We start from the raw sequence: 24,174 nt of genomic DNA on the forward strand, positions 1-24,174 counted from the left end.
AAGGAAATAATTATCTTTCAAAATTCACGCGATGACTTTTCACGTAAAAGTTTTTCAGTGTTTCCTATTTTTTTAGTCTGTAACAAATTGTGAGCAAAAATTAATAATTTCATTACGAAATAGAGTGGTTACATTCGCTGTTGTTGAACTTATCAGAATCGATTGATAAGCGCATCGGCAGCGAAAACCATCTGCGGCTCAGACGCATGAAGCTTCTTGTTACATTGTTCATTTTAGCGGCGATTAATTACGCAAAAAAGGTAATTTCCTAAAGTTACCTGGCCGCAACATTAATTAGCCAACTAATGTTAATCTGGCACTTCTAAACTAATTTAATTAAAGTCCCTCGTTGCATTCCATGCTCTGCGTCTAACAACGACTTCATCTATATATCGAGCTTAACCTTTATTATGCTCTGCGATATCTTGTGCTTTCTGAACACTCTTTCGTAGCGAAGGAGACACTCGTTTCGTATGAAAAAACCTGGAAAATAATTTCATTGTTATTTTATTCCTCAACCGTAATTTCTGGAGCATCACTTCAGAATTGTAAATGAGGCACTTCGTTGATACATTCTGTCGCATTAACTACTCTGCTAACATTAGAACTCCGTATTATTATTTTATTTTCCTTTCTCGTTTGTGTTTCCGCATTTCTGTACATTGCAATTTGAAATAGTTGTTTTAAAGCGGGAACTTTATTTTAAGGGGCATACTTAATAAATAAAATACTCGGTTCTTTATCGAGACTTTAGTGGAAGAGTTCAAATAGAATGGAGAGAAAAGTATTTCTGATACTCGTGCTTCAATTTTATATACGCTTTGTACGAGTTTGTTACATGGGACTATGCGCGCACAGCGTGGAAAGCTTGCATACATTCTTAATTCAGAAAAGCCTGCAATCCTTTCCTGTAAGCCTGGTATTTTCATGTGTCTACAGCACTCCATTTGCCACTGAGAGCTAAAGTTAGATTCTGTATAAATTCGTGAAGTCCCAATTAGAAATTTCAAGCAGTCCTGGTTACACCGAACAAATCGAATTTGATATTTTTAAATCGTATAGAAATTCTCTTTCCCAGAAATAGGAAGGAAATTTCTATCAGTATTTATGTGGAATAGTTGGAGCAATCGACTTGTGAATATAAATAAAAAAATTCTGGTAAATATCGGATCAATTTCTTTCTAGAATTGATTCAATTTTAATTAATATAGCTTTATTAGATATTATTAGACGTATGTTAGACAGGACTAAATATGACTAGTATTGGAAATAAACATATCGAAACATTTATGATGGTTAATCCCATGATATTGGATATGTACATACATACATATAGACTACTCTACATCTGAACAAACTTAATTCCACCGACGAAAATCAATTTATGGATGATCTCTATTTTCAGTCTGGGGTGGGCGTAGGGCGGGGTAGCTGAAATTAAATATCGGTTCTCGGGTATCTCACACGGAGACATTATTCACTCTAGCCTACATGAAGGGAGTGTGCGAGTGGTCGCCTAAATAGTTAAATTAGATAATGGTAGCGGGCTGGCAAGCAGGACCGGCACGTGGAATTGGGTCAATTGATTCCTCCTCCATCGTTATTATCGTCTCCTGCCTAACTCGTGCTGTTTGCACTGAATCGAGAGTATTCGATAATAGTAATTCGCTGCCCACACTGTCGCTTAAAAAGCTCTCTTAACAGTCTGAGAAACCTTCTTAATTAATTTAACACGAGTTGCGCGCATTTAGCGGTTTCTTCCTGGACTTACAAGTACCATGTTCTTACTTACGTTATGTTATCTCGCTGTCTGCATTAATAGGGGGATGCTCAATTGAGAAAATTTATTTAATTAAGTGCTATAACGTTCTCTTTTATTACTTTTGTTTTAGTGTTATTTTCCTATACTTACTAGCGATAAGTCAAAGGAATACTTTAATTAAACGTTGTAAATTGTACTTTACAAGCAAGGGATTACCTAAGAATGTTAGTATCGTTAAGGAAACCTGTTCAATCGAGCAAAGTCTTTAACGATGTCAGAGTCATGAGTAAAAGTTGCATTACCATTTCATTTAGCCAATATCCTGTATCAGTGCGAACGATCACGCAATTCATGGAACACGACTGATTTAGCAGGCAAAGAGGAAAGACGCCAGTTCCTTCTCATGGGGCTGATCGAACTCTGTTTTCACCCGTGGAATCGCGATAGTAAATCCTTAGCTCCCTTGGGTAAACTTCGGTAAACATCAGCGTTAGCTTCTGGCAAAAGGAAGAGGCGTGAACTTCGAAATAAGCGATAAGTATAACTCCACTTTTAAGGAACAATACTTTACCAGGCTACTGGTTTAATGGAAATTAATGGTAGGAGGAGTTAGGCGTGGATTCGCATCTATATTTCGTAAACGTTGCTGGAAAAAGGGGCTTTTCGAGTGCCAATTACTTCGAGAGTGTCCCAGTTTCAATTCACGATATTGTTACGTACTAAGCTCTATAAATAGGTACAGAACGAACACTAGTAAATAAGTGTCATCATTGTAATTGGTTTTCTTTATAATATGGATTAGCTCGGAGATGAAGACATAAAATGTAGCAGCTTAATTAAATTAAGTGGGAAATGTGCGTGATGTCCTGTGAATCTAGATAACGAGATCATATTATAAAATAGCACACAAAAGTGCATAAAATTGCACTTTGCAATGTACAAGCTTAAACGATAGAATTTCTATTTTTATCTGTTTACTTAATCAAGAAATTGCTGACTATATTAAAAATAATACTTTCATACAATGTCTCTTCGAACTGTTACATAACTCAAATATTTATATCTTAACTACTTTAAATAACAGTACATCTCTATTTCTAATATTTCTTCAACATAAAACATCACAATACTGTGTCATTAATTTACTCCTTCCTTGTACAACACTAACGTAATTTTTCCTCAGCAGACAGAAAATCCATTTTCATGCATTAAATTTGAAATAGTAAATCGAAAAAGCTGAAGGAGTGTGAAAATTCACGTCCCATGAATCCTCGTACACAAAGATTTCAATTTGCAGCGGTAAATGCGAAGCGAAAAGACTCTCTACCGATGAATGCGAAACGAGATCGACGTGCGCGAATTAATATATTCCTGTCGTCCCTGTTTCGTTTTCCATGCCTCTCGACAAATCCCTTTTCGGTTTTCCATAATTTTCGCCCCCACCCCCTCGTCTCGTCCTGTCCCTCTACATTTTTTTATTTTTTTATTTCTGTACACATAATGCGCAGGCGTGCAGGTGAGATTGATCGCGAGCGTACCATGTGTCCATCGTGTGTGCTCATAAACCATACAACGGGGATCCATCGGTCCGTGACGAGTTACGCCCCCCACAGCCGTGATGTTTCCTGCGGATAGAACCAGCTACCGGAAACCGGTTCCTCTCTGGTCAGAAGGGGGCATAAGCCCGAGTCAATAAATCGATGCCAGACGCAATTTGACCGAGAACACTATGGACGGGTGCATGTACTCAGGATTCATCGAATTTTTCCTACGCCCGTGCTAAATTCGATAATGGAGAACGAAGAGGGAATAATTGGTTTCATTCGTGCTGCAATGAAATCGCAGAAGTACTTCCGCTACGAAGTTACGCAATTATTGCGGTGAAAATTGTTAACCCGATCGCACGTTTCAGGTTGTCGAGGAGTATTTTAATTGACTAGACGGTGGCGATTTGATGGATAAATAGGTGTATTTCATGCAATAAGTGGTTATATCGTGCCATATATAGAGGGTGATTTTTTCCCTAGTGAACTCAAATGGGTGGCGCTGCCTAAACATTATAAGAGAGACCCTGTCACTCTATTCGATAAGATATTGAATGTGTCATCGAGGATGATGGCTACTACAACGAAGACGTTTGTACGCGTGTGACCTGTAAACATTTTGCAGCGATTTTTTGTGTTTCTTAGATGCTTAGTATTTGAAACTTTACATATTGAATAACTTATCGGGTATAGGGACAGGGTCTTTGTTATGATATTTAGTCGGCAGCACTGCTTTTGAGTCCACTAGCGAAGAATCACCCTGTAGAAGACATTATAAAGTCTCTTTTTAAAATTATATGTAGATATACAGAGTGACGACAAGTGCCAGAAATTTTGAGAAGTAATTCTACACATTAAAATAAAAAGATGAAAATATAAAAAATCGCGTTTCTGGTTTTGTTTCCAAGTTATTGGATGCTCAGAAAACGCATAAAATACGCGTGAAATGTGTCTCTTTTAGGACTTATTTTACTGATGTTGCTCTACCTGACCTACTGCAGTAAATTCTCGTTATATGTTCACTACCCGAGTTCGGGTCTGAACAGGCATCGAATATAGTACAAGCGATTAGCACCCCATTTCAGCTTGAGCTGCTTGAGCTTGTCGAGCTGGTTGAATTTGTTTAGCTGAAAACGTCGAGTCTTTAGCTGGTCTTTCACAAAGACACCTAGTACTTGAAGAAAAATATACTTAGCGAATGAGGAAGAATAAGAGCAAATGAGGCAAAATGAACGACAGTAAAAGAAAAGAACAGCTCCAGTTTCATATTATAAACCGAGTCTGGTATTGCTAGGCGCAGTTGACTACTTTTGAAGAGGATCCCTCCAAGTTGGGGGGAATAACGATGTATAGACACAAAATCTGGTGAACAGTTTTTTTTATTCATTTTTAGAACGATAACAAATTCGGTAAAATCCATCAGCAGTTTTAATAAATGATAAAGGAACACGTGTATAGGGGTGATCCCCCACAGAGATCCTTTTTCCTTGATACTCGTGATGTATCGTGGATTTTTTGCTAGGTCGTTCGGTTAATTCTCTTGAGCCTTCTAGTGATTTCTTCTTCATTGAGTAATTTCTTCACCAGATTGTTGGGATGGCACTAACAGTAACATAATAACAGTAATCTACTGTTATGCGATTTAAAATACTACGTAACATAGTCTCGTACGTACTTTATGTGCAAATTTTTATGTACATTGTGGAGAACCTCACTGCTGATGAACCACAGTGCAACAGCTTTCCTGAGAGATTTATTTTGAGCACGATGGATTACATCAATATTTGACTTCTTTGCACAGCTCTACAATTGAATCTCGTAGGTCCAGATAGCTATTATGGCTACTTTATATGGTAGTAATTTGTTGTGTAATGATAGAAGTGATCCATCTGATGAATGTTTCAGGAGAACTTAACATATACGCCACAGTAGAATGAGTCCCAAGTCAGACACATTTCATTCAAATTTTACACGCTTTTACGACACTCAATAAGTCTGAAAGAAATCCTGAAACGCAATGCTGTCATTTTATTTTCATCTCATTTTGACACGTAGAATTAACCCTTAAAGTTTCTGTCATCTCTCGACGAACACCCTATATAAACAGCTTGCTTGAGCCACGTATGTTACTGAGAATGTTCAAAATTGATTTCACATATTTCGTTCTACTGATCTCTTCTTTATTTTTATATCTTCTCGTATGATCCCACCATCGCTATTGATAATTCTTCCTAGCAAGGTGGGTTCGAGGAACCCATCGTACCCCGATAATGCCGTTTGTCAGGAACAAGGGAGCAATCTTGCCTCGACACACTCCAGATCGCCAAGATGTCTCCTACCCTCAGACAGCTCTGCGAAAAACAGAAAACTATCGCGTCTACAAACGAAATCCCCCGAAACCAGCTCAAAGACCGAATCACACCAATCCGTACAACTCGTTTGCGGACGGGGATTCAGTGAGGACAGCTAAGATAGAGAAATACGATTGGCGTCGAGTGTGGGCTTCCACTCGTAATTCAGATACCCTAAAAATTTGATTGAACACGCAAAGGTATCTCCTCTGTGAAACCATTAAACCATAGAAATCGCAGGCTGTCGTAAAATTACGGGAAAGAGAAATTTCGACCAGCCCACACTAGTTGCTCTAATTCGATGGTAGGTACCCTGCCCCATTTACGCCTACGGTGTCCAGCGAGCACAATGCCACGTATACCGACCCACTTACCTCAATTCTTTCGTTACCTCGAGCGTGAATCTCATTTCGCAAGCGACGCGACGCAACCGTAGTTTTATCAATTTTATGAGTGAGCTCCTCGGGGGTAGAACTGCTAGGACTTGCAGATTTGTTCAGAGAAGCCCTGTGTATTTGCTAATTCGGGTCGTTCAGAGTGTTTCAAGAATGAATTACGAGATTGGAGGGCTGGTACTGTTTAAGGGATGGTAGAAATGGAAAGAATTGCTTACAGTCAACATATTACACATTATTTAAAAATGTATTATTTTTATTGTTTCTTTATTAATGGGTGTTAATCTTTTAGTAGACAATGGAATACAGTTAAGAAGGTATTGCTGTCTAGACTGTCTTTTTTGGCCTTTTTTGTAATTTTTTTTTAGGGATAGGTAGACTGTTTTGTATTGAGATTCTGCAGATTTATTTATTCGTCTTAGGTGTATGTGGTCTTTTTTCATCCAAAAATATTAAAAACTGTGGGAGTTATAAATTCTTGTTTAATGACTCTTTTGAAGAAGGTGCTCCACTGATTTCCACGCTTCCAGTCGATCCGCGAATTTGAAACAGAGGGGGAAAAAGTATCTTCATTAGGAAGGATGTAGTTATAGCAGGAACTAGGAAAAACTCAAAATCTCGATAAATAAAAAAATTGCAGCATTTAAAAGATCGAGATTTCATTTTTTTAGCCTTTCTTAGTCTTCAGCATATTACAAAAAATAGTAGAACTTAATATTTGTTTAAATCTCTAGTTCTGGAAATAAAGATATATTTGTTAAAGATTCTCTCCAAATTTGAAGTCAATTAGTTAATTAGATCTTGAGATATCATGGAAGCCAATTTAAAAAAAATAAGGTTTCAAGAAAAACGCGTTTAAAGTTTCTCCTATCAATTTCATAGAAAAGAGTTAATTGCCAATTAAGCTCCATTCAATGGACCTTATTTTTTCACGGCCATATACTTTAAGTAAATAAAATTAAAAAAGAAATCGATCTTTTCGAAATTCTAGACCTCAATACCTTTTCAGTTTATAACACTGATTACAGTTATAACATTCTGGTGTAGAAAGGTGATTTGCGCGGAAATGCACTCACTTTCTTTTGACGCTGACTCACGCGACTTAAAGGTGGTTGCATCATATGACATAAGGAATCTGGAAGGAAGGATAATAAAAGAGAGTAACGTTATATCCTCGTTGCCGGCGCTGACTCTTCAACTTCGTAGGATTTAACCAAGATCCTTCCTTTTCGGTAGATTCTTTACCTTGCTGGACCAGGGAATCTTCTGTTTTCGTCGACTTTTCTTTGGCGAATGAAGTCGTAGGTTCAGATTCGAGAACTGCTTCCTCGCGTTGCTCGAAGAAAGAGGATTAGATTGATACATGAAAGAATGACGTAGGCAATAATTTTCTCGTTTACAAATCTTGTATTATGTATTTAGGACAGTCTGATTACCTTAACGTCCACTTTCGCTTTGGTTTGCTTTTATGCACTGATTGGCAACCATCTCTGCGCTCCTTATGCAAACGAGTAGAACGATAGCTCAATGGATTTTGCAATTAGAATGAATTCCTCGAGTGCCGTGTAACCATTCATCTGCGAAACTTGAACGATACATCTACTTATAATGCGACTCGCTTTTATTGCTTAGATAGCAATCTATGAGACCACGGACATTCCTTGCGTAATTAGAAAACCTTTCAAATGATTGCATCGCTTTGTAATGCGCGTATGTATTTATTTCCGAAATAATGGCGTTATAACTGCGCTGTCGGGCACTCGCAATTCAAAGTGTCTAAAACGGAGACCGATAAATTCGTCTGTCTCCCTGAGGGCGCATAAATTGAAAGAACGATACGTAGATGGCGTCCATAGGGTAAAGCTTGCCTCCTTTTATCGGGCGAAAGTATGGAATTGCGAAGAAGAGCGACTTGATATATATTCATGTTGTGTCCCCGAAAATTATGAACAATATTAAATAGAAGAAACAGTCGGCTGGTTTGGTCGCGGTGGGACACTTTGTCTCGTTAACGTGACCAAAAACCCGCCGAGAAACGTGAAGTAAGTTCAACAGGAATTTCCACAAAGCTCGTTTCGAATTTTGCAAGCTACAGCCGACTTTGTATGTTGCGATTCTCTCATTATCATACTAAGAATAATTGTTAATCTTGTCCGTGGCTATTCATTTTATAGAATCAAAATGCAAAGCAATGTTATTGCGAGAGGCGCAAGTATGAATATAGAATTGTGTATTATTCTGGTTTCGCGCTAACAAGTGCGCAACTTTCGAGAACCGACGGAAGACCCGTCGAAACGGTGCGTTAACAACTTGTAACGAACTTTAATTCCATGACAAATGCAACCTTGCGTAATGAAGAAAGTTGTACATGGAAATGAATAAAATCCATATAAAGTATACTGCGATTTGCATAATTACCTATGCTACTCGACGCCAGTGAGTCATTTTGAAGTAACACGGCCTTTCTGTTTCTGTGCAGCACGAAGATTAAACGAATACATCCGCCACTACGAGCCACTCTCCTATCCTACCGACGAAATCCACCGAGGTCACCTAAGGGCCAAGAGGTCGGTTACCCGCGACAATTCGGTAACACTGAAGTTTCGCTCACATGGAAGGGACTTCCATATTCGACTGAAGCGGGACCTGACCACCTTTAGCAGTAACCTAATTATCGAGGGCCCTTCGGGGCAAACGGAGGATCTCGATACTTCGCACGTTTACCAGGGCCACTTAGTTGGTAAGTTGTCTTTTTCAAAATAATCTCCCTTATAATTATTGCAGCCCTCTTTGTAAGTGAAATTACTTCAGCTTCTACTTGAAGAATTCCTCTGAAAGTTCTACGCTAATATATTTAATTTCTTTTAAAATTGTGTGTCTAGAACTTCTTGATAAATTAAGTTTCTTGTTGAAGTCTTTGAAGGCAACTCTTAGATGTATTTTAAATGGAGAATTATGTTTCCCTGGAAGTTCAGTTATACTTATTGCACCATTAAAAAACATTAATTAGTCGTTTATCGTTTGAGTCATAAATTATTTCCCACAAGGAGAATTTTCAAATTTTGCTGATCCTGATGAAAATTAAAAATTTTCTTTGCGTCTAGCGAGTAACTTAAAATCAATGCAGCTGGTTTACATAAGAGGCTTAATTCCAAAAAATAGCGAAAAATCACGTTCACATCGTAAACTTAATCCCTATTGCTGCTCTTAAGATTGAGCCAGCAAAGTGTTCACTGAAAAGCTTATCGAGTCAGCTGCGAAAATTGCGGACAGACGTGTACAAGCGAAATATAAAATAAACCCCTCATCTTATGAAAGCTTGTCTTGCACAAACTGAACTGTCGGTCTCGCGAGAAATTACCAATCACTCATTCTGTCTCGAAAATTATCTTACCTTAATTTTCATTTTCTATTATTGCATTCATAAACGAAGTATAAAATCGTAGAAAGGATTTGAAGAAAAGTTGAAAATTACGTCTCTTTTCATTCGTAATTTCATTTCTGCCGTTTAATTTCTACTACGTGGCAAGACTACCTAGTTTGCATTGGATGTAGCGACTATCCTGTAGCTCAACTGTGGAACTGTGGAACGTGTCTAAGGTCAAGGTACGACATCAAAGAGGTAGCTGGTCTCCACAAAAGGGAAGAAATGGTTGCATTTTGTTGTAAAACACGATGCAACGTGGAATGATCTAAACATCCGTGAGATTTTTGCAGCATAAATTACAATCTCTTTGCCAGTTAAGTACGCGCTGTTACATTCTAAACTCTGACCTTAACGAGCTGGTACCGTTTTACGGTATAGTCCTGTGCATTATATCTACTCCTACGTTCCCAGCAATACCCAGGTGTGGCACGCAAAAGTGCGTGTCACGAAAGATACCGGGTGAGACCTTTATTTCCAGTCTAATAATTTACGGTAGTTCTCGCGCGAGAGGACATTTTAAATTATGGATCGGGTCGACGAAGAAGGTGTTGGAACGGTTTATCTTCCACTTTCGTGCTTGCGACCCCGACTTCGTTGCATCTACATATTTCTTGCGAAACGAATGGAAAAACGGCTCGATCTTTTATTATTGGTAGATATTATTTTGTGACTGTCGTTATCAAGTTGCAAGTAGAGAAAGGTTGCCAAATTTGGATCACTAAAATATTTTTTACTCTAGGGTAATGATAAAATATTTTCAATGATTAAGAAATACCAGAAAAAGTGTTACTACATATGCCTTCAAGATAATATAATTGATTTTTTCTAAAATATAATATAAAAAGTTAGACAAGTAGTTTTTTATAATTTTGACATCAGACCAGTCTAAGCAACTGGTTTTCTAGAATGGACCTTTCGTTTCCTAGATTGGACCACTGAGTTAAAACGTGAAAATGATTAAGTTCTCTTAACAAATTTTCAAAATATACTACATAGATGTCAGCATACCTAATTTGCAAAAATTCATAGTATAAGTCAACAGTCTAAGCAATAATATTTTTTTAATTTCGTATCTACTCCTATACATGGTGTGTAAATCTAAGTGCAACATGTTATGAACTTTATTATATTTTCTTCCTTGATTTCTTCACGTAAGGTATAAAACCACTCAGAATTCATTGTTTTGCCTTTTGGAATGATATTGCTTTCGTAACATTCTATTATTGCCTATATTCAGCTAGTCCAATGCGAGCAACTACTTATGGTCCAATTTAGACAACTTGACCAAATAATTGAAAATATTTTACCTAATCCTAATTTGATGTAAAAATTTAAAAATGAGTAGAATAAATTGCCAGTTAATAAATGTACTTTCTATGTATATTGTTGAAAGTCATGTTACTTAGTTTAGAAAAACTAGAGAGCTTCCAGTCGAATGATAACATGTTAGAGTCTCAGTTAAACAGATTGCCTTTATTTATTTAAACATCAAGTGGTACAGTATGCTAGTGATTAATGCATTAACTAACTCTGTATATAAGCAACACATATTGCCTGTCATAGTACACAAATTGTTTATAAATTACAATATAGGGATAACAAAACTAGTAGTCCATTTTAAGCGCTGGTTCAAATTTGACAACCTTCACCTGTGCACTTAGGGAAAGTACCGTATTTAGTGTTAAGATCTTTGAAACCTCTTCTTTTTGTAACACAAAAACCTATAACAAAACGACCGTTCAGCTTAGTTAGCAGAGTGCGTGTTTTTAACACACATTATATAAAAGTGAAGCTTGGATACAGCAAAAGGCTTTTGAAATAATGAAATTCCGTGTCGTTGAAGTGGAACTTTCAAAACTGCAAACATGTAAAGTGAATAACGGAGTAGCGAAAAATATTCCTCTGTGCTGCTTTTTTTTCCCTTGTTTTCAGCACGAATTTTGACTAGCTCCGCAAATTCTTTTGACGTTTCGTTCTCTGGTACGTATTCATACGTAGTCACAAGCTTGACGCCAGTTTTTGTATGATTATTTTCCATGATATACGTAACGATGTTGTTAGTTCCTTCGTTCCAAGGTTGAAATGAAACGTAGGTTTTATTTTGTCCTTGCAGGTGCCATATCATATATTCCATTTCCTGCTCTCAGCCAAGATTTAGAATTTTCTGTAGAAACTCTGTTCCGAGTGTATAGGGAAAGTAGTACAAAAATTGTTTCCCTTGATGTGCCGAATTTCACTACTACGTATGTTGAATTTTCAGAGGTGGAATTAGAATCGACATAAAATGAGAGATTTCAATAAAGAATCAATATTAGCTTGAAAATGTGGAATACGATAGCCAATTACAGGAAGAGATTTGAACGTCTCATGTTCCAGTTATGTCGATCATAACTGAACATAATTTTCTTTTTATTTCCAGGCGAGCCTGGCAGTCACGTGTTTGGGAGCATCAGCGACGGCGTTTTCCACGGGAAAATCATTTCCCCGCGCGGTGGCGCGTGGTACGTGGAAAAGGCACACTATTACTTTCCGCCACATGAAAGAAATGACACGTTACATTCTGTGATCTATCACGAAAATGACATCTCCGACGCATACGCCCACCTTCGGAAAGGTTCGTTGAATTATCTAGTGTTACATTTTTGTCGTAAGCAATCATCTCTTTTACGCCGAAGGATACTGTTCGAGATTGTCAAAATTGAATATCACTCGAACGAAGTTTTCCTTATAAATAATTATACTATGTTTCAAAACATGCGAGCATAATTTGAGGGATGAGTTTCAGTCATTAAACTAACGTAAAAAATAATATAAAGATTTCTGCTTTCGAGTTCATTTTCAAGAGTTACAAAAAGAGTTGTATTTCAATCATTTTCATGATTAACAGAGCCAGTAGGTTTGATTTACACTACACATACTTGACGCGTGATTTTATTCTGGTACACAACCAGTAACCATATCTTAGTATAGTTTTTGACACTGAACTCTCCTGTTTTCACGAGCGTATATTTTCGTTTTTAATCCCCTGACTGTGGTGTGCTTTGAATAGAAACTCATCACTGTGCACTCTTTCACAGCTTTATATTCCCCATTGCAATAGAAACCAAAGAGCGCCGAATACAAAAGATAGTTGGCATCTATCACTACGCGTGAACAGCATTCCTGAATAGATATCAATTCTTTTACACCACCCACGCATCCATCGGTTCAAGAGAGAGAAGCTTTTACAAACACACATCATACATTCGTACACACAGTATCGTTCACCAGCAAAAAGGTCAACGAATTCAAGCAAATTTCAAACAATTCGCTCGTAAAAGCCGCAGCCATTACTCCTATAATCCCCCACGCTGTTGCGTCAGGCTGCGTAGCTAAAACGGAGGTAGTTAGGGCAGTTACTCGTAATCAAAAGTTACACGCGTAAGATCAGTGGACTTAATAATCATGTCTTGCGGAAACTCCACTTGAAGAAGATCGCGAGATACAGAGCAAGATAAAGGTCGGTCGCGGTGCGAAAGGAAAGAGGGTTCGTCCCTTCAGCGGAGCCTGTCTTGTCTGGACTGCCATCGTTAAAGCATTAAGCTGACTGACGGCGAGCTTTTCTGCAGATCTGACGGACAAATCGCGACGAGTCCTCGCGGCGAGCCTATGCACGATCCTGCGTTTACACACTTCGCCGGACACCCTTTCGCCACGTGCCCTCCCCTTTCCTCCCCCGACCCTTGGATGACAGTTTAGCAAGCATTGCGAGAGGCATTCTTAAAGGAGCATCGAGCCGTGCACGGTTTTTAAACGAATCGCCTTAACGATATACGCCAGTCTGCGCAACCGACGCCGGGTGTCGCGTTCGTGAATAGGGACGCACACGGAGCCATCGGTTAGAGAGTCAAACTCAAACAGGTATGACGGCTGGCCCGATGCTCGAGGATTTTCACGAGTTAGAGGAGTGCTTAACGACGCGCGCGGAGTCGGATGCAGACGCGGAACATTGCGCTTTCCGGTCCATTTGCCTCGAAAGAAGATGTGTCGCCGGTGTTGCGTGCACGCGTTTTCCGCCTTTCCAGTTATCTCCTTTCGGCCTTTTATAGACGACTGTGCAGTCGTTTCTGCCAGGGAATGCTGTTTGCTTTGGGCTCGGGTGCTGTCGATAATGGTAACAAGTTGAGTTTATGGAAGCTATTGGAAGCATCGAGTAGATGGGTGGTACTTAAGCATGCGGAAGGAGCTTTGATTTAGAGTGAAATTTCATACTCTCATTGTGCGTGGAAAAATGTTTATCAGAGTTCAGTAATACGTATATTGATTTAGGTTTGTGTATACATCAATTGGAATTGTTATTTTTTATCTAGCCTGTTCTAGACCTTATGCGAGACTTTTAGTTTCTTTTATGGTAAAATTTAACAACCCTTAGAACGATGTACAGAAATGATTAGAATAACGGGAAGGGGGAAACCAATAGCGTGTTTAGACATCAGTAGTTAAAGATTCAAGGTCCAATTTAGTCTAGTTTCTAACAGTAACACTTTGAGCTTACTTGAGTAGACGTTTATAGTCTTCGTGAATTCGTAATGAGTACTATGAAACACATTCGGCGACTTGTGTACACCACTTGTCATATCCTTTAAGGGAGTCCCAAAATAGTACCTTATTATCATTCTTCCTCTTTTAAAAAAACTTCTGTCACACAATTGTCTTCATTCCCAATTTTCAATGTCCTACAAAAGCTTCTTACAATTTCTCTTTAGCACTGCAGCCTTCCATTTAACTAATTCTCAATTATAAGTACGAGAATAATTGAAGTAGGTGATTGCAAAATCAAATTTCATAAAACCTGTCTGCTTAACACACTCTAAAATTGAATCAGTGTCTCCATCTACTTACATTACCACGCGACAAAACTTTTCTAACACTCCATGCATCCCTAACCACCTTACCTACGTATATACGTACACATATACGCGAGCACTTTCCGCATTCAGCGATATTCACGTTGGCTGCATCTGCAAACGTGGCCAGAACGGTCCAGTTCAATTTCAAGGCACTCGTTACCAAATACTTCAGTGACTAACCGAATGCTCGCGCAACGCAGATATCTCCAGTCTCATTCAAAACGAGCTTGCCGTCATACAACGAGATTACCCACCCCGTCGAAAGGTGCGAGCTCCAAAGACTCGGCCGATAGCGCGAATTCCATGCGCTATTTGCGATATCGTTAAGGAAGAAAGTAGTCCATTCGGTGGCACAGAGGGCTACGAAAGGGCAGAGAATAGCTGGTCGGAAGGTGTTCACCGAGTCCGAATTAGACGACGACGACGCGGCCTGCGTAGGTACGTGTGCGGATTTCGCGCTGGCCCGAGTCCCTTCGTGTTTATAGCGTTTCTGCAAATAACAGCCGCGGCAAACAGTTGCCGTATCGCGTGTAATATTTATCGTGCCTCTCGTGTCCATATTGCGTTTTACGGACAAACTGCCATCTTGACTGTTTGCGAACTGAGCACACGCGTGCCGTTATGAATCTGTAACATTAATGCTCTATGAGACTAGCGCAGCTTCGAGGAATCTAGAGGGGCCAGCTGAAGAACAAGTTTAGTTCGTTCTACTTCGGACAGTGTTCCCTTGACAATGAGTCCATTGGTCACCCTCTTTAGTCAGCATCTTTATTTCTTCTAATTTTTACGTGTATTTAGCTTCTTGACCTATATGTAGAGCTAACAGCTGGCGTAAAGGATAAAGTCAGCGTCTGAGATTCACATTTGTATACTTCTTTAATAGATATTTGTGAGAGTGTTACCAATGCCTAAATTGCTGAGGCTTTGTTGAGCAGGTTAAACGTGACTTGGCTGGAAATGGGGTGTTAGTGTTAATCGTAATTCTGTTTAACTAATTTTTGTAGGAGAAGCTGGGGGGTGCGGGGTCACTGAGGACGTAGTGGAGTGGATGGAGAGGATTCAGAACTCTGGGGAACCAGAAGTTATTTCTTTACCAACGCGTCCGAGTAACGATAAAGCTAATGCACAAGGGAATGCGTGGAACAGTGATCCAGAAACACCCAGTCATAAATATTCGCGGGAGGCTAATGAGCCCAAGCATCGGAGATCGCGGAGAGCAGCCAGGCCGAAGGAGGACAACAAAAACACATGCTCGCTTTTTATTCAGACGGATCCCCTCATATGGAGACATATATCCGAGCAAGTAAGCAGATGAGATCACATATGTTTCACCCTCGATAAGTAATTTGAATCTGCTATCTGATTTCCTTGGACCAGCAACGTTTTCGAGATCAAATCCATTTTAATCATCATCCTCGTCAATTTTATCGTAAAGCATAATTAATGCTTATAAATGAAAAATTATCTCATGAAAGTAAGAGAAAAGTCTCGTCACAGTTCTTTACTAAAGAACTTATGATCAGAACTTATGAGCAGAAATATGATCAAAATTTTTGGACACAAGATTTTGATTGAATATGTAATAACTTTTAGCACAATCGCTGAATAATTTGCATACCATTCCTCTGTCACAGTCCCATTTGTACGAACTTTCGTCTGTAATAGGGGCTACCATAATTTAATTTCGCATTTTCCTCGAAACTAGACGTTTCTGCATACCAGTTCCCTTACCTCGCAGGAATATTTCCATCTCTGCATTCTTTTCAACCATGCATTCTTTCCTCCGCTCTGCCCCATATACCTAAACCCTTTTTACTCGCAGAACTCGGGGATATTGAATTCTCCGTTTTCAACTTCGCAGTTACATCATGACGTGGAGAAAACGAAAGAAGAGATTTTGTCTCTAATCGCTCACCACGTCACTGCCGTGAATTACATATACAGAGACACGAGGTTTGACGGTAGAATCAAACATAGAAATATTAAATTCGAAGTCCAGCGAATAAAGGTACTTACGTTCAAAATATGTTTTTGCATACTGAAATTGCTACGTGATCTTTCTTACATTAAATGCAAAAATATAATTCATTAGATCGACGATGATACAGCATGCACGCCTCAACAGACATATGGCGAACCAAACCCCTTTTGCATGGAGAACATCGACGTTAGTAACTTTTTAAATTTGCATTCGCTCGGCAATCATGAAGATTTCTGTCTCGCCTATGTGTTCACGTACAGGTACGCTCACTGTCCGAGGTGTTAGAGTAAATATGAGATTGTAGATAATGTTAATTTATATATCTGGATTATTAACAGGGATTTTACTGGGGGTACTCTTGGATTGGCGTGGGTTGCCTCAGCATCTGGCGCATCTGGAGGCATATGCGAGAAATACAAAACGTACACGGAAACTGTGGGTGGAATGTATCAATCTACGAAAAGGTCTCTAAACACGGGGATTATTACTTTCGTAAATTATAACAGTCGTGTGCCTCCGAAAGTGTCGCAGCTGACGTTGGCTCACGAGATAGGACATAACTTTGGATCACCTGTAAGAGACTTCTTTCAGTTTCTGTCATAAGTCTCTGATTAAGGCAATATCTAATTATGCTTGTTTCGAATTTTTAGCATGATTTTCCTCCTGAATGCAGACCTGGGGGGCTACATGGAAATTATATTATGTTTGCATCGGCAACAAGTGGGGATCGACCGAACAATAGCAAATTTTCAAAGTGTAGTATTGGGAATATTAGCAATGTTCTGGATGCTATTGAAGACAACAAAAAGAGGAACTGTTTTACTGGTTTGTGTAACATTTTGAAGTTTTGATGCATTTATTATAAAAAGTGAGCTTTGTTTTAACGAAGTTGTTCTTGATACAGCGTCTGCTGGAGCATTCTGTGGAAATAAAATCGTCGAAGCTGGGGAAGAATGTGACTGTGGGTACGATGATGATGAGTGTGTGGATAAATGTTGTTACCCTAGGCAAGTGTCTGAATTGGATAAAATAAAGAACGAAACGGCGAAAGGTTGCAACAGGAAGTTTGGAACCCAATGCAGGTGTGTTCAGCGTTCTGTATTATGTTCTACAAATTCAATGTACCTTTGTAAACTAATAAGTCATTTTTCTCATAGCCCAAGTCAGGGACCTTGTTGTTCGAGCGAGTCGTGTCAGTTTGTACCATCAACGAAAAATGTGCAGTGCAAGGCCGAGTCCGATTGCAGTCAAAATTCAACTTGTAATGGAAGGATGTCCGAATGTCCTCCACCGTCACCAAGAGCCAATAAAACCAGATGTAACGAAGGAACGCAGGTAAAAACAATTCTGCTTTCTCTATCTATACGAAAATTGATTTAATCTAGTATTTACAAAACTGTATGCTTTAATCCATTAACAGTTGTGCATTAATGGCGAGTGTACTGGATCGATTTGCCTGGAATGGAATTTAACCGAATGCTTCTTGACAAGTAACGTCATCCCAAATATTGATAAACGAAAGCTGTGCGAATTGGCTTGCCAAAACGGAACCGATCCATCTACTTGCCGCAGCACCAGCGAATTTGCCCATGTCGTTGGTTTGCCAGAAGGTGGGATTAGCCTTCGACCTGGATCCCCTTGCGATAATTTTCAAGTAAGATAGAAAATGTTCTCTCCCACATTTTAAAATTTATTACTCTCATTTATTAATGCTGATTTGATGGTTTTTGTTTCAGGGTTACTGCGATGTCTTTCTAAAGTGCAGAGCAGTTGATGCAGAGGGACCGTTAGCTAGACTGAAAAATCTTTTATTTAATAAGGAAACATTACTCACAGTAGCACAATGGGTCACTGTAAGTATTAATTTTATACATAGACTTTTCGATCCCTCCATGTTTAAAATACGGGTATAATATATGGAACATTTTTGCAGGAATTCTGGTGGGCAGTATTATTAATGGGCATAGCTTTCATTATTTTCATGGGCTTGTTCATCAAATGCTGTGCCGTTCACACTCCTTCTAGTAATCCTAAGAAGCCTCCAGCGAGACGCATTAGCGATACTTTGAGGAGGCCGATGGATACTATACGAAGAATGGTAAATACGAAAAAATAGATTGATAATAAGGGAAACGACTTATTTCTAATCGTTAACAATTACGAATCTATTTGTTACAGCGACATACACAGAGTAGTAGTGGTGCTAGAAGTATAGTTCCTCCCAGGCCATGTCAAGGAGGCCATAGTGGAACTCGAGGACCCTCTCATGGTTATGGAGAGGGCAGAGGTGCTCAGTATTACCCGAAAGGTAGGTTCACGTACTCACTTTGTTGTTCTTTGACACAGCTGTTGTTGCTCGAGTTTGATCCTAGTGAATACATTACACGTTTAAACACATATTGTCTGTCTGCATATTAGTTTTTACGTATTGGATTAAACTCAAGCTCAGAAGCTTATTATTATACACCAGATTATTCCATGAGTAATGTCGTACACTCTATGATTATACAGAATGTTTTTTATAAAATTCACTTTTTATATTTATACGGATTCTTAAGACTTTTATTTATACTGCCTGCTAGAGCAACATTGCTTGTGGAATGACTCGGTATTTGTTCTTATGTATTCCGCAATTACATCGATGTGTTTTCCTGTTTGCATCTCCCTTACGTTGATTGATGCGCATCACTACCTGATACTATCGTTCTATGACCTACAGAGGTGAGCTGGGGCCTATACTACACACCCTTTGATAGGAGCAAATTCACGAATACAAATATTTTTTAATATAAAGCAGGCTCCAGCAGACTTCTCATTCGAAGTCTAATGTTAATCATTTTTTTAATGGATCAGGTACCCCACTGCAAATTCTTGTATTTGCTCCTAATTCACTTTTCACGTTGCTCGGCCGAAAATTATTTTTCAAATTTCCATTCGATTTTGTAACTTAGAGCGTTACTGACCCTTCCGCTTCTGCATCATTTATATTTATATCTCGATCACTTTCATTAGAAGGGGGGAGAGGATGACGATATAGCTTTTGAGTGATTAGTGAACATTAGCGAGAGTGTCTTAGACACTCTTACTTGAAGGACACAGGTGCTTGCTGAGCATAGTTGGCTTTGTCGGAACTTTCTTTGTTTGTATTGCTCATGTGTTATTGTTGCTTGCTCTTGGTATATGCGTCGTTCCATACGCTTCGACATTTCGTTTCATAGTCGATCGCTTTTCTAAACTTTAAGCAGGTTATCGCTCGGTTCCCACAGCTAGTGCACCAGCCGGCAGCAGCGCAGCACCCAACTACGGCCGTTCCAATCACCCAGAACTGTACGCCGGCGCCTATTCGGGCTCCGGGGGAGGTGGTAGGTCCGCAGCCTACGAGATGAGGCATCACAACAAGGTGTGACGATCCTAGAGAACCACTACGGACGAGAACTAATCTCGACGTCGCACCATAATTTGTTCTGTATAATGCCAAATCGTGAAACGAGCCGATTCACCCGATATATTTCTTGTAATTGAGATCGAAGGAAGAATGGAAGAGGCAGAGTGTGATCCGAGAGTGTATTCGAAAGAAAGTACCGACGATCGCCGATCTACATTTTCATTTCGATTTTAAATGGTTTAGGCAAAAGGGAGGGGACTCGCTCGGAATTGTAAAAAATTTGTGAAGTGTGTTAGGAATCAATGGTGATATTGACTTCTCGTTTGATGTTGCGTTCATAGAGCTGGATTTTCAGCAGAGTACGCTAGGACTTCGACGTTGCGGAAAACAGTGAGACGAATGACAGCGTTGGACGTGGATCATGAACTGAGGAATCCTTTGTAATCTATATTAATATCATATAGTTTTTATGTAATTCGTCCTCTTTAAATGTTTTCTGCAAATTCCTCCGGCATTAAGCAACCCGTGACCAGCATCTCAAAGCTCTGAAACTTCTCTGTCCGCGAGAATTCTTTTAACGCAAAAAAAAAAAGAGACCTACCGATTAAAGTTATTTCAGTGAACAACGCTGGATTCGCACAGCAAAGAAATATTAATATGGTATTGAACGTAACGTATTTTTGCCGTTCGATGTAAGAACATTTATAGCCAAGATCGCATAGTAGCGTTTATGTCACGATTTCTTGGTGGAGTTGAACCGCGTGTATCTCGCTCTTGAAAGTGCGTTTTTAAAGGCTCATGAGACTGTTCGTTAGAAGACGAAGGGAAGTTCAATGGGAGATCGGAGACGACAATATATATTTGGAATAAGTGTTAGGATGATAAACGTAATTTTTGAAAAGCTCCCACTGAACGTACCTTAAACCTTTTAACTCTTATACAAGATTGTTACATACATACATTATCTTATTAAACGATAGGATTTTAACCGACGGATACTTTCCCTTTCTTTTTTAAATTGAGGTCGATTCGCGCCGAAGCGTATTTTATTCATTCAGAATTTTTCTATAATTTTTAATCTGTTAATCTGTTACTGTTTAAAGGCAGTTAAATATGATTACGATGAAGATTTTTAATATGAGTATAAATTTAAGTTAGCGGCATAGAAATATTATTTAAATTAAATTTAACCGATTTCCTAATTATATCGTCGTTTTCTAGAGCGAAGAGGCACACCTACCTTTACCAAACTATTGCAGGTCATTCACTTGATCTCTACCGTTATAGTATAATAATTAATAATACGTAATATTCTTATACTAATTTTTATTAGCCTATCAAAACGAACAAAGCTACGAGAGACTATGAAAACCGAGTGAAAGAACAACAAAAATGATTTTTTATAGCGGTATTTCATCAACGATTATATTGAAGCAAAAATAATATCGACGGATATTGATATTATTATTATGCTTATTATTATTATTACTATTATTATTATTATCATTATTATCATTAATACTATTACTATTATTAATTAGTTACCTATTGCAGATGATAATTTATCTCCGCTATCGCGAATGTTATAAGTTATATTTAAATGCGATTTTTAACTTGTAATTATCGGGGGCTGTACCGTAAACGCGCATTAATAATGTGCATGGCGGACCAAAGACGAGCCCTCCTCTTGGAACGTAAACATGTTTTAATATACGTGGGCTCGAGCAGCATATTCGTACACAGCTGCATACTCGTATGCGACGGAGGAGAATTCATACGCGTCCGACGACGAATCGTATTACAAATTTAACGCGATAAGTCGCACTTCCTTTCTCGAAACGCCAAAATGTTACGCGATTGACTGAATTTTTTTACTCGTCCCTCGTCGAACCTTCTTTAGCGAATTCTTGTTCGCAGTAAATACCATGGAACCATTGTTACCGCATTTAACGCTGACGCGGACGATTCAATTTCGCGACCTAGCTTTTCTTCTTCTCATACATTGTCACAGTTAATGTTAAGCTTGCCAAAGTTCTGAAAGACGAATACGTTTCTTGTTCCTTGTCTTTCCATGTTTCATATTAAAGGTGTCATTACGTAACGATTTAACTGGCTCACGACAGCTTGTCCAACAGATTGCAGAGGCATCGCGTTTTGAAACCTACGGTCATCCGAAACAGAAGGGATGTTTTCTAGGGACAATGGAAATAAACGAAGGAGGTGTCTGCCAAATCGCAGAAATACGAGTTTGCGGGTCGTGTGGAAATGTACAATAGTCGCAATGTGATTATAAAAGTGGATCACGCGAGATCATATGTGAGAGAGCGAAAGAGAGAACGAGAGATAGCGAACGAGAAGTTACAAGGGAGAAGAGAAAGGGCATGGTACGAGGATGGGCGTGTAAGGGCGAAGGAGAGAATGTTCAAACCTGTGTACATATATTGATATTGTGTGTGAGTGTGTGTGTATAAATATGTACATGTATGTATGTGTATATGTATATACATATGTATATAGATACACACATACACATAAACGATAATTACATAACCATAAGAAATGGTAAAGCGAATACAAAAAAAATACTTGTTTTTATATCAGATCTGTATTATAGCGAAATATTATTCTGTATTTTGTAATCGGGACGGAAGTTACAAGGATGACGAACGAATGCCTGTACGTGCGTGTAATCAAGCACTTTAGCTTTTTAAGGCGACGACTTTTAACGACGATCCAGCGTGGACCGGGATGGATCGTTCGAAAATAGATTATTTAAGGAGTTTTGAAGTTTCTTGCATATAGATGCAATGGGATTCTTATTTGGTCCCATTCGTAATCGCTCGTCCAATCGTCACGCAACCTTCAGTTCGTTGTTTCTCAGCAATCAAATAGATAACAGCTAATGGTGAACGAAAACGATTTACTGCCATTTGTAATAGCGCTTAGAGCGAGGGAACTCTGAAGGTATATTATACTTTAGATTCATTATTGTTCGCAACGTAGCACGAGATTTTAGAGACGCATCCAGATATCTTCAAATACAGCAGTTAACTCAGATCTGTTGGAACGTTTTAGCGAAACGTGACTAATTCATTGTTTTGATATAATGTTTAATGGTAATGATACAACTTCTATCAATAGAGGGCCGAGTTTTAACGATGGATGTAGATATTTTTAAACAGTTGTTAATCGATCGTTTTCCTTCCGAGTCACTGCCATTCGAACAGCATAGCGCAAGTGATAGACTTTGCTCGGAGCAAGATGATCAACGTTCAGATATCGTTCTTAATATGAATTATCCTTGCTTCCATTTCACTGCCAAAGTAACGATTCAAAGAACTGAATAAACGAGTGAAGAGAACAGCACAGGATCATAGTACCGAACAGAATGGAAAAAGTAAAATCAGTGGCGTTATTTGTGAAGAAGCCTAAAGACGAGCGTGGAATGGGGCCAAGTCGTAGTATTTAGTTGACGAAAACGTCGCTTATCCGTATCGAGGAACATAACGATTAAAAAACAAAAGTACGTTTTCCTTCATCATTTGTCCCCCAGAAGTCTCTACTACATATGCTTAAGCTTATTCATTTCTGCGTCCGTCTGGATTAAGATCGAGTTTCTATTATTATTCCATGATTGTGCGTTCTGCTGCACTTTTTGTGATAAACTGTGTAATTCTCCGAGGCACGCGCCAAGCCCTTCGACTAGGAGAATGGAAATTCCAGTGTTCGTAGTATCAGCATCTTTCTGTGTACCTATCTTAATCCAGACCCGCGTCATCCGTGACGCGATACACACTACTTTATCACTTGTACATAATGTTAGTGAGAAAGAAACAAAAAGAAATCGAAGATTATATTTTTTCTATCGATCCAAAAATGTGGTGACCTATCAACATCGTGCATCTGAGATTAGTTTTATCTGTACAATACTCCTTTTATCCGTTCCACCATGACTTTGCTAAACAAGTCGTCTGAACAAGACAACGTGCGTTCTGTGGAAATGTTGTTTAAACGTTGCGAAATCATCAAATTGCTCTTGCGTTGGATGTACCATAATGGTTCGTTTTTAATTGGCGTAGCCATGAGCCGCGCCTTTTTACATTGAAGTATTTCTCTCTTTTTTTTTTAAATGCGAATCTTAAAATGAGCATGATACTGACCAATCGCCTGAACGTAGCTTCAGACCACCACTCTCTCTTATTCTCAAATGTTTAGAGCGCGGCGAGTGTTTTAAGAATATTATAAATAAAAAGGAATATGATTGTGAACTCTTGTGTTATGTTAATGTGATTAAAGAAAAAAGAAAGAAAAACATTGTAAAGAACTAAATAAAGCATACATTTTACATTTAAATAATCTTATCCTCTAGCCCGACCCCATGCTCATTGTGGTGTGATAAAAAGACACAGTTAATAGATACTTTTATTTATTTTATAAACT

The 24,174-nt window shown here is 38.8% G+C and overlaps 1 protein-coding gene across 3 annotated transcripts in view; it reads left to right on the forward strand.

Annotated features, from left to right (window-relative positions):
• Kuz (zinc-dependent metalloprotease kuz) overlaps positions 1-19,755 on the forward strand; it is a 97,448-nt gene extending 77,693 nt beyond the window's left edge. The window contains exons 2-15 of one of the 3 annotated variants that reach the window (XM_076383926.1): positions 8,532-8,792; positions 11,899-12,093; positions 15,373-15,671; positions 16,191-16,376; positions 16,461-16,609; positions 16,688-16,922; positions 17,000-17,174; positions 17,254-17,431; positions 17,507-17,684; positions 17,770-18,003; positions 18,086-18,202; positions 18,283-18,447; positions 18,528-18,657; positions 19,595-19,755. In XM_076383926.1, coding sequence (XP_076240041.1) covers positions 8,532-8,792; positions 11,899-12,093; positions 15,373-15,671; positions 16,191-16,376; positions 16,461-16,609; positions 16,688-16,922; positions 17,000-17,174; positions 17,254-17,431; positions 17,507-17,684; positions 17,770-18,003; positions 18,086-18,202; positions 18,283-18,447; positions 18,528-18,657; positions 19,595-19,755 — 2,663 coding nt within the window. The remainder of the gene's footprint in view (positions 1-8,531; positions 8,793-11,898; positions 12,094-15,372; positions 15,672-16,190; positions 16,377-16,460; positions 16,610-16,687; positions 16,923-16,999; positions 17,175-17,253; positions 17,432-17,506; positions 17,685-17,769; positions 18,004-18,085; positions 18,203-18,282; positions 18,448-18,527; positions 18,658-19,594) is intronic. The other 2 variants (XM_076383927.1, XM_076383928.1) reach the window with 2 other exon arrangements.
• Positions 19,756-24,174: the final 4,419 nt, after the last annotated feature.

Source organism: Calliopsis andreniformis, chromosome 9 (assembly GCF_051401765.1).
Source record: "Calliopsis andreniformis isolate RMS-2024a chromosome 9, iyCalAndr_principal, whole genome shotgun sequence".
Classification (NCBI taxonomy): Eukaryota; Metazoa; Arthropoda; class Insecta; order Hymenoptera; family Andrenidae; genus Calliopsis; species Calliopsis andreniformis.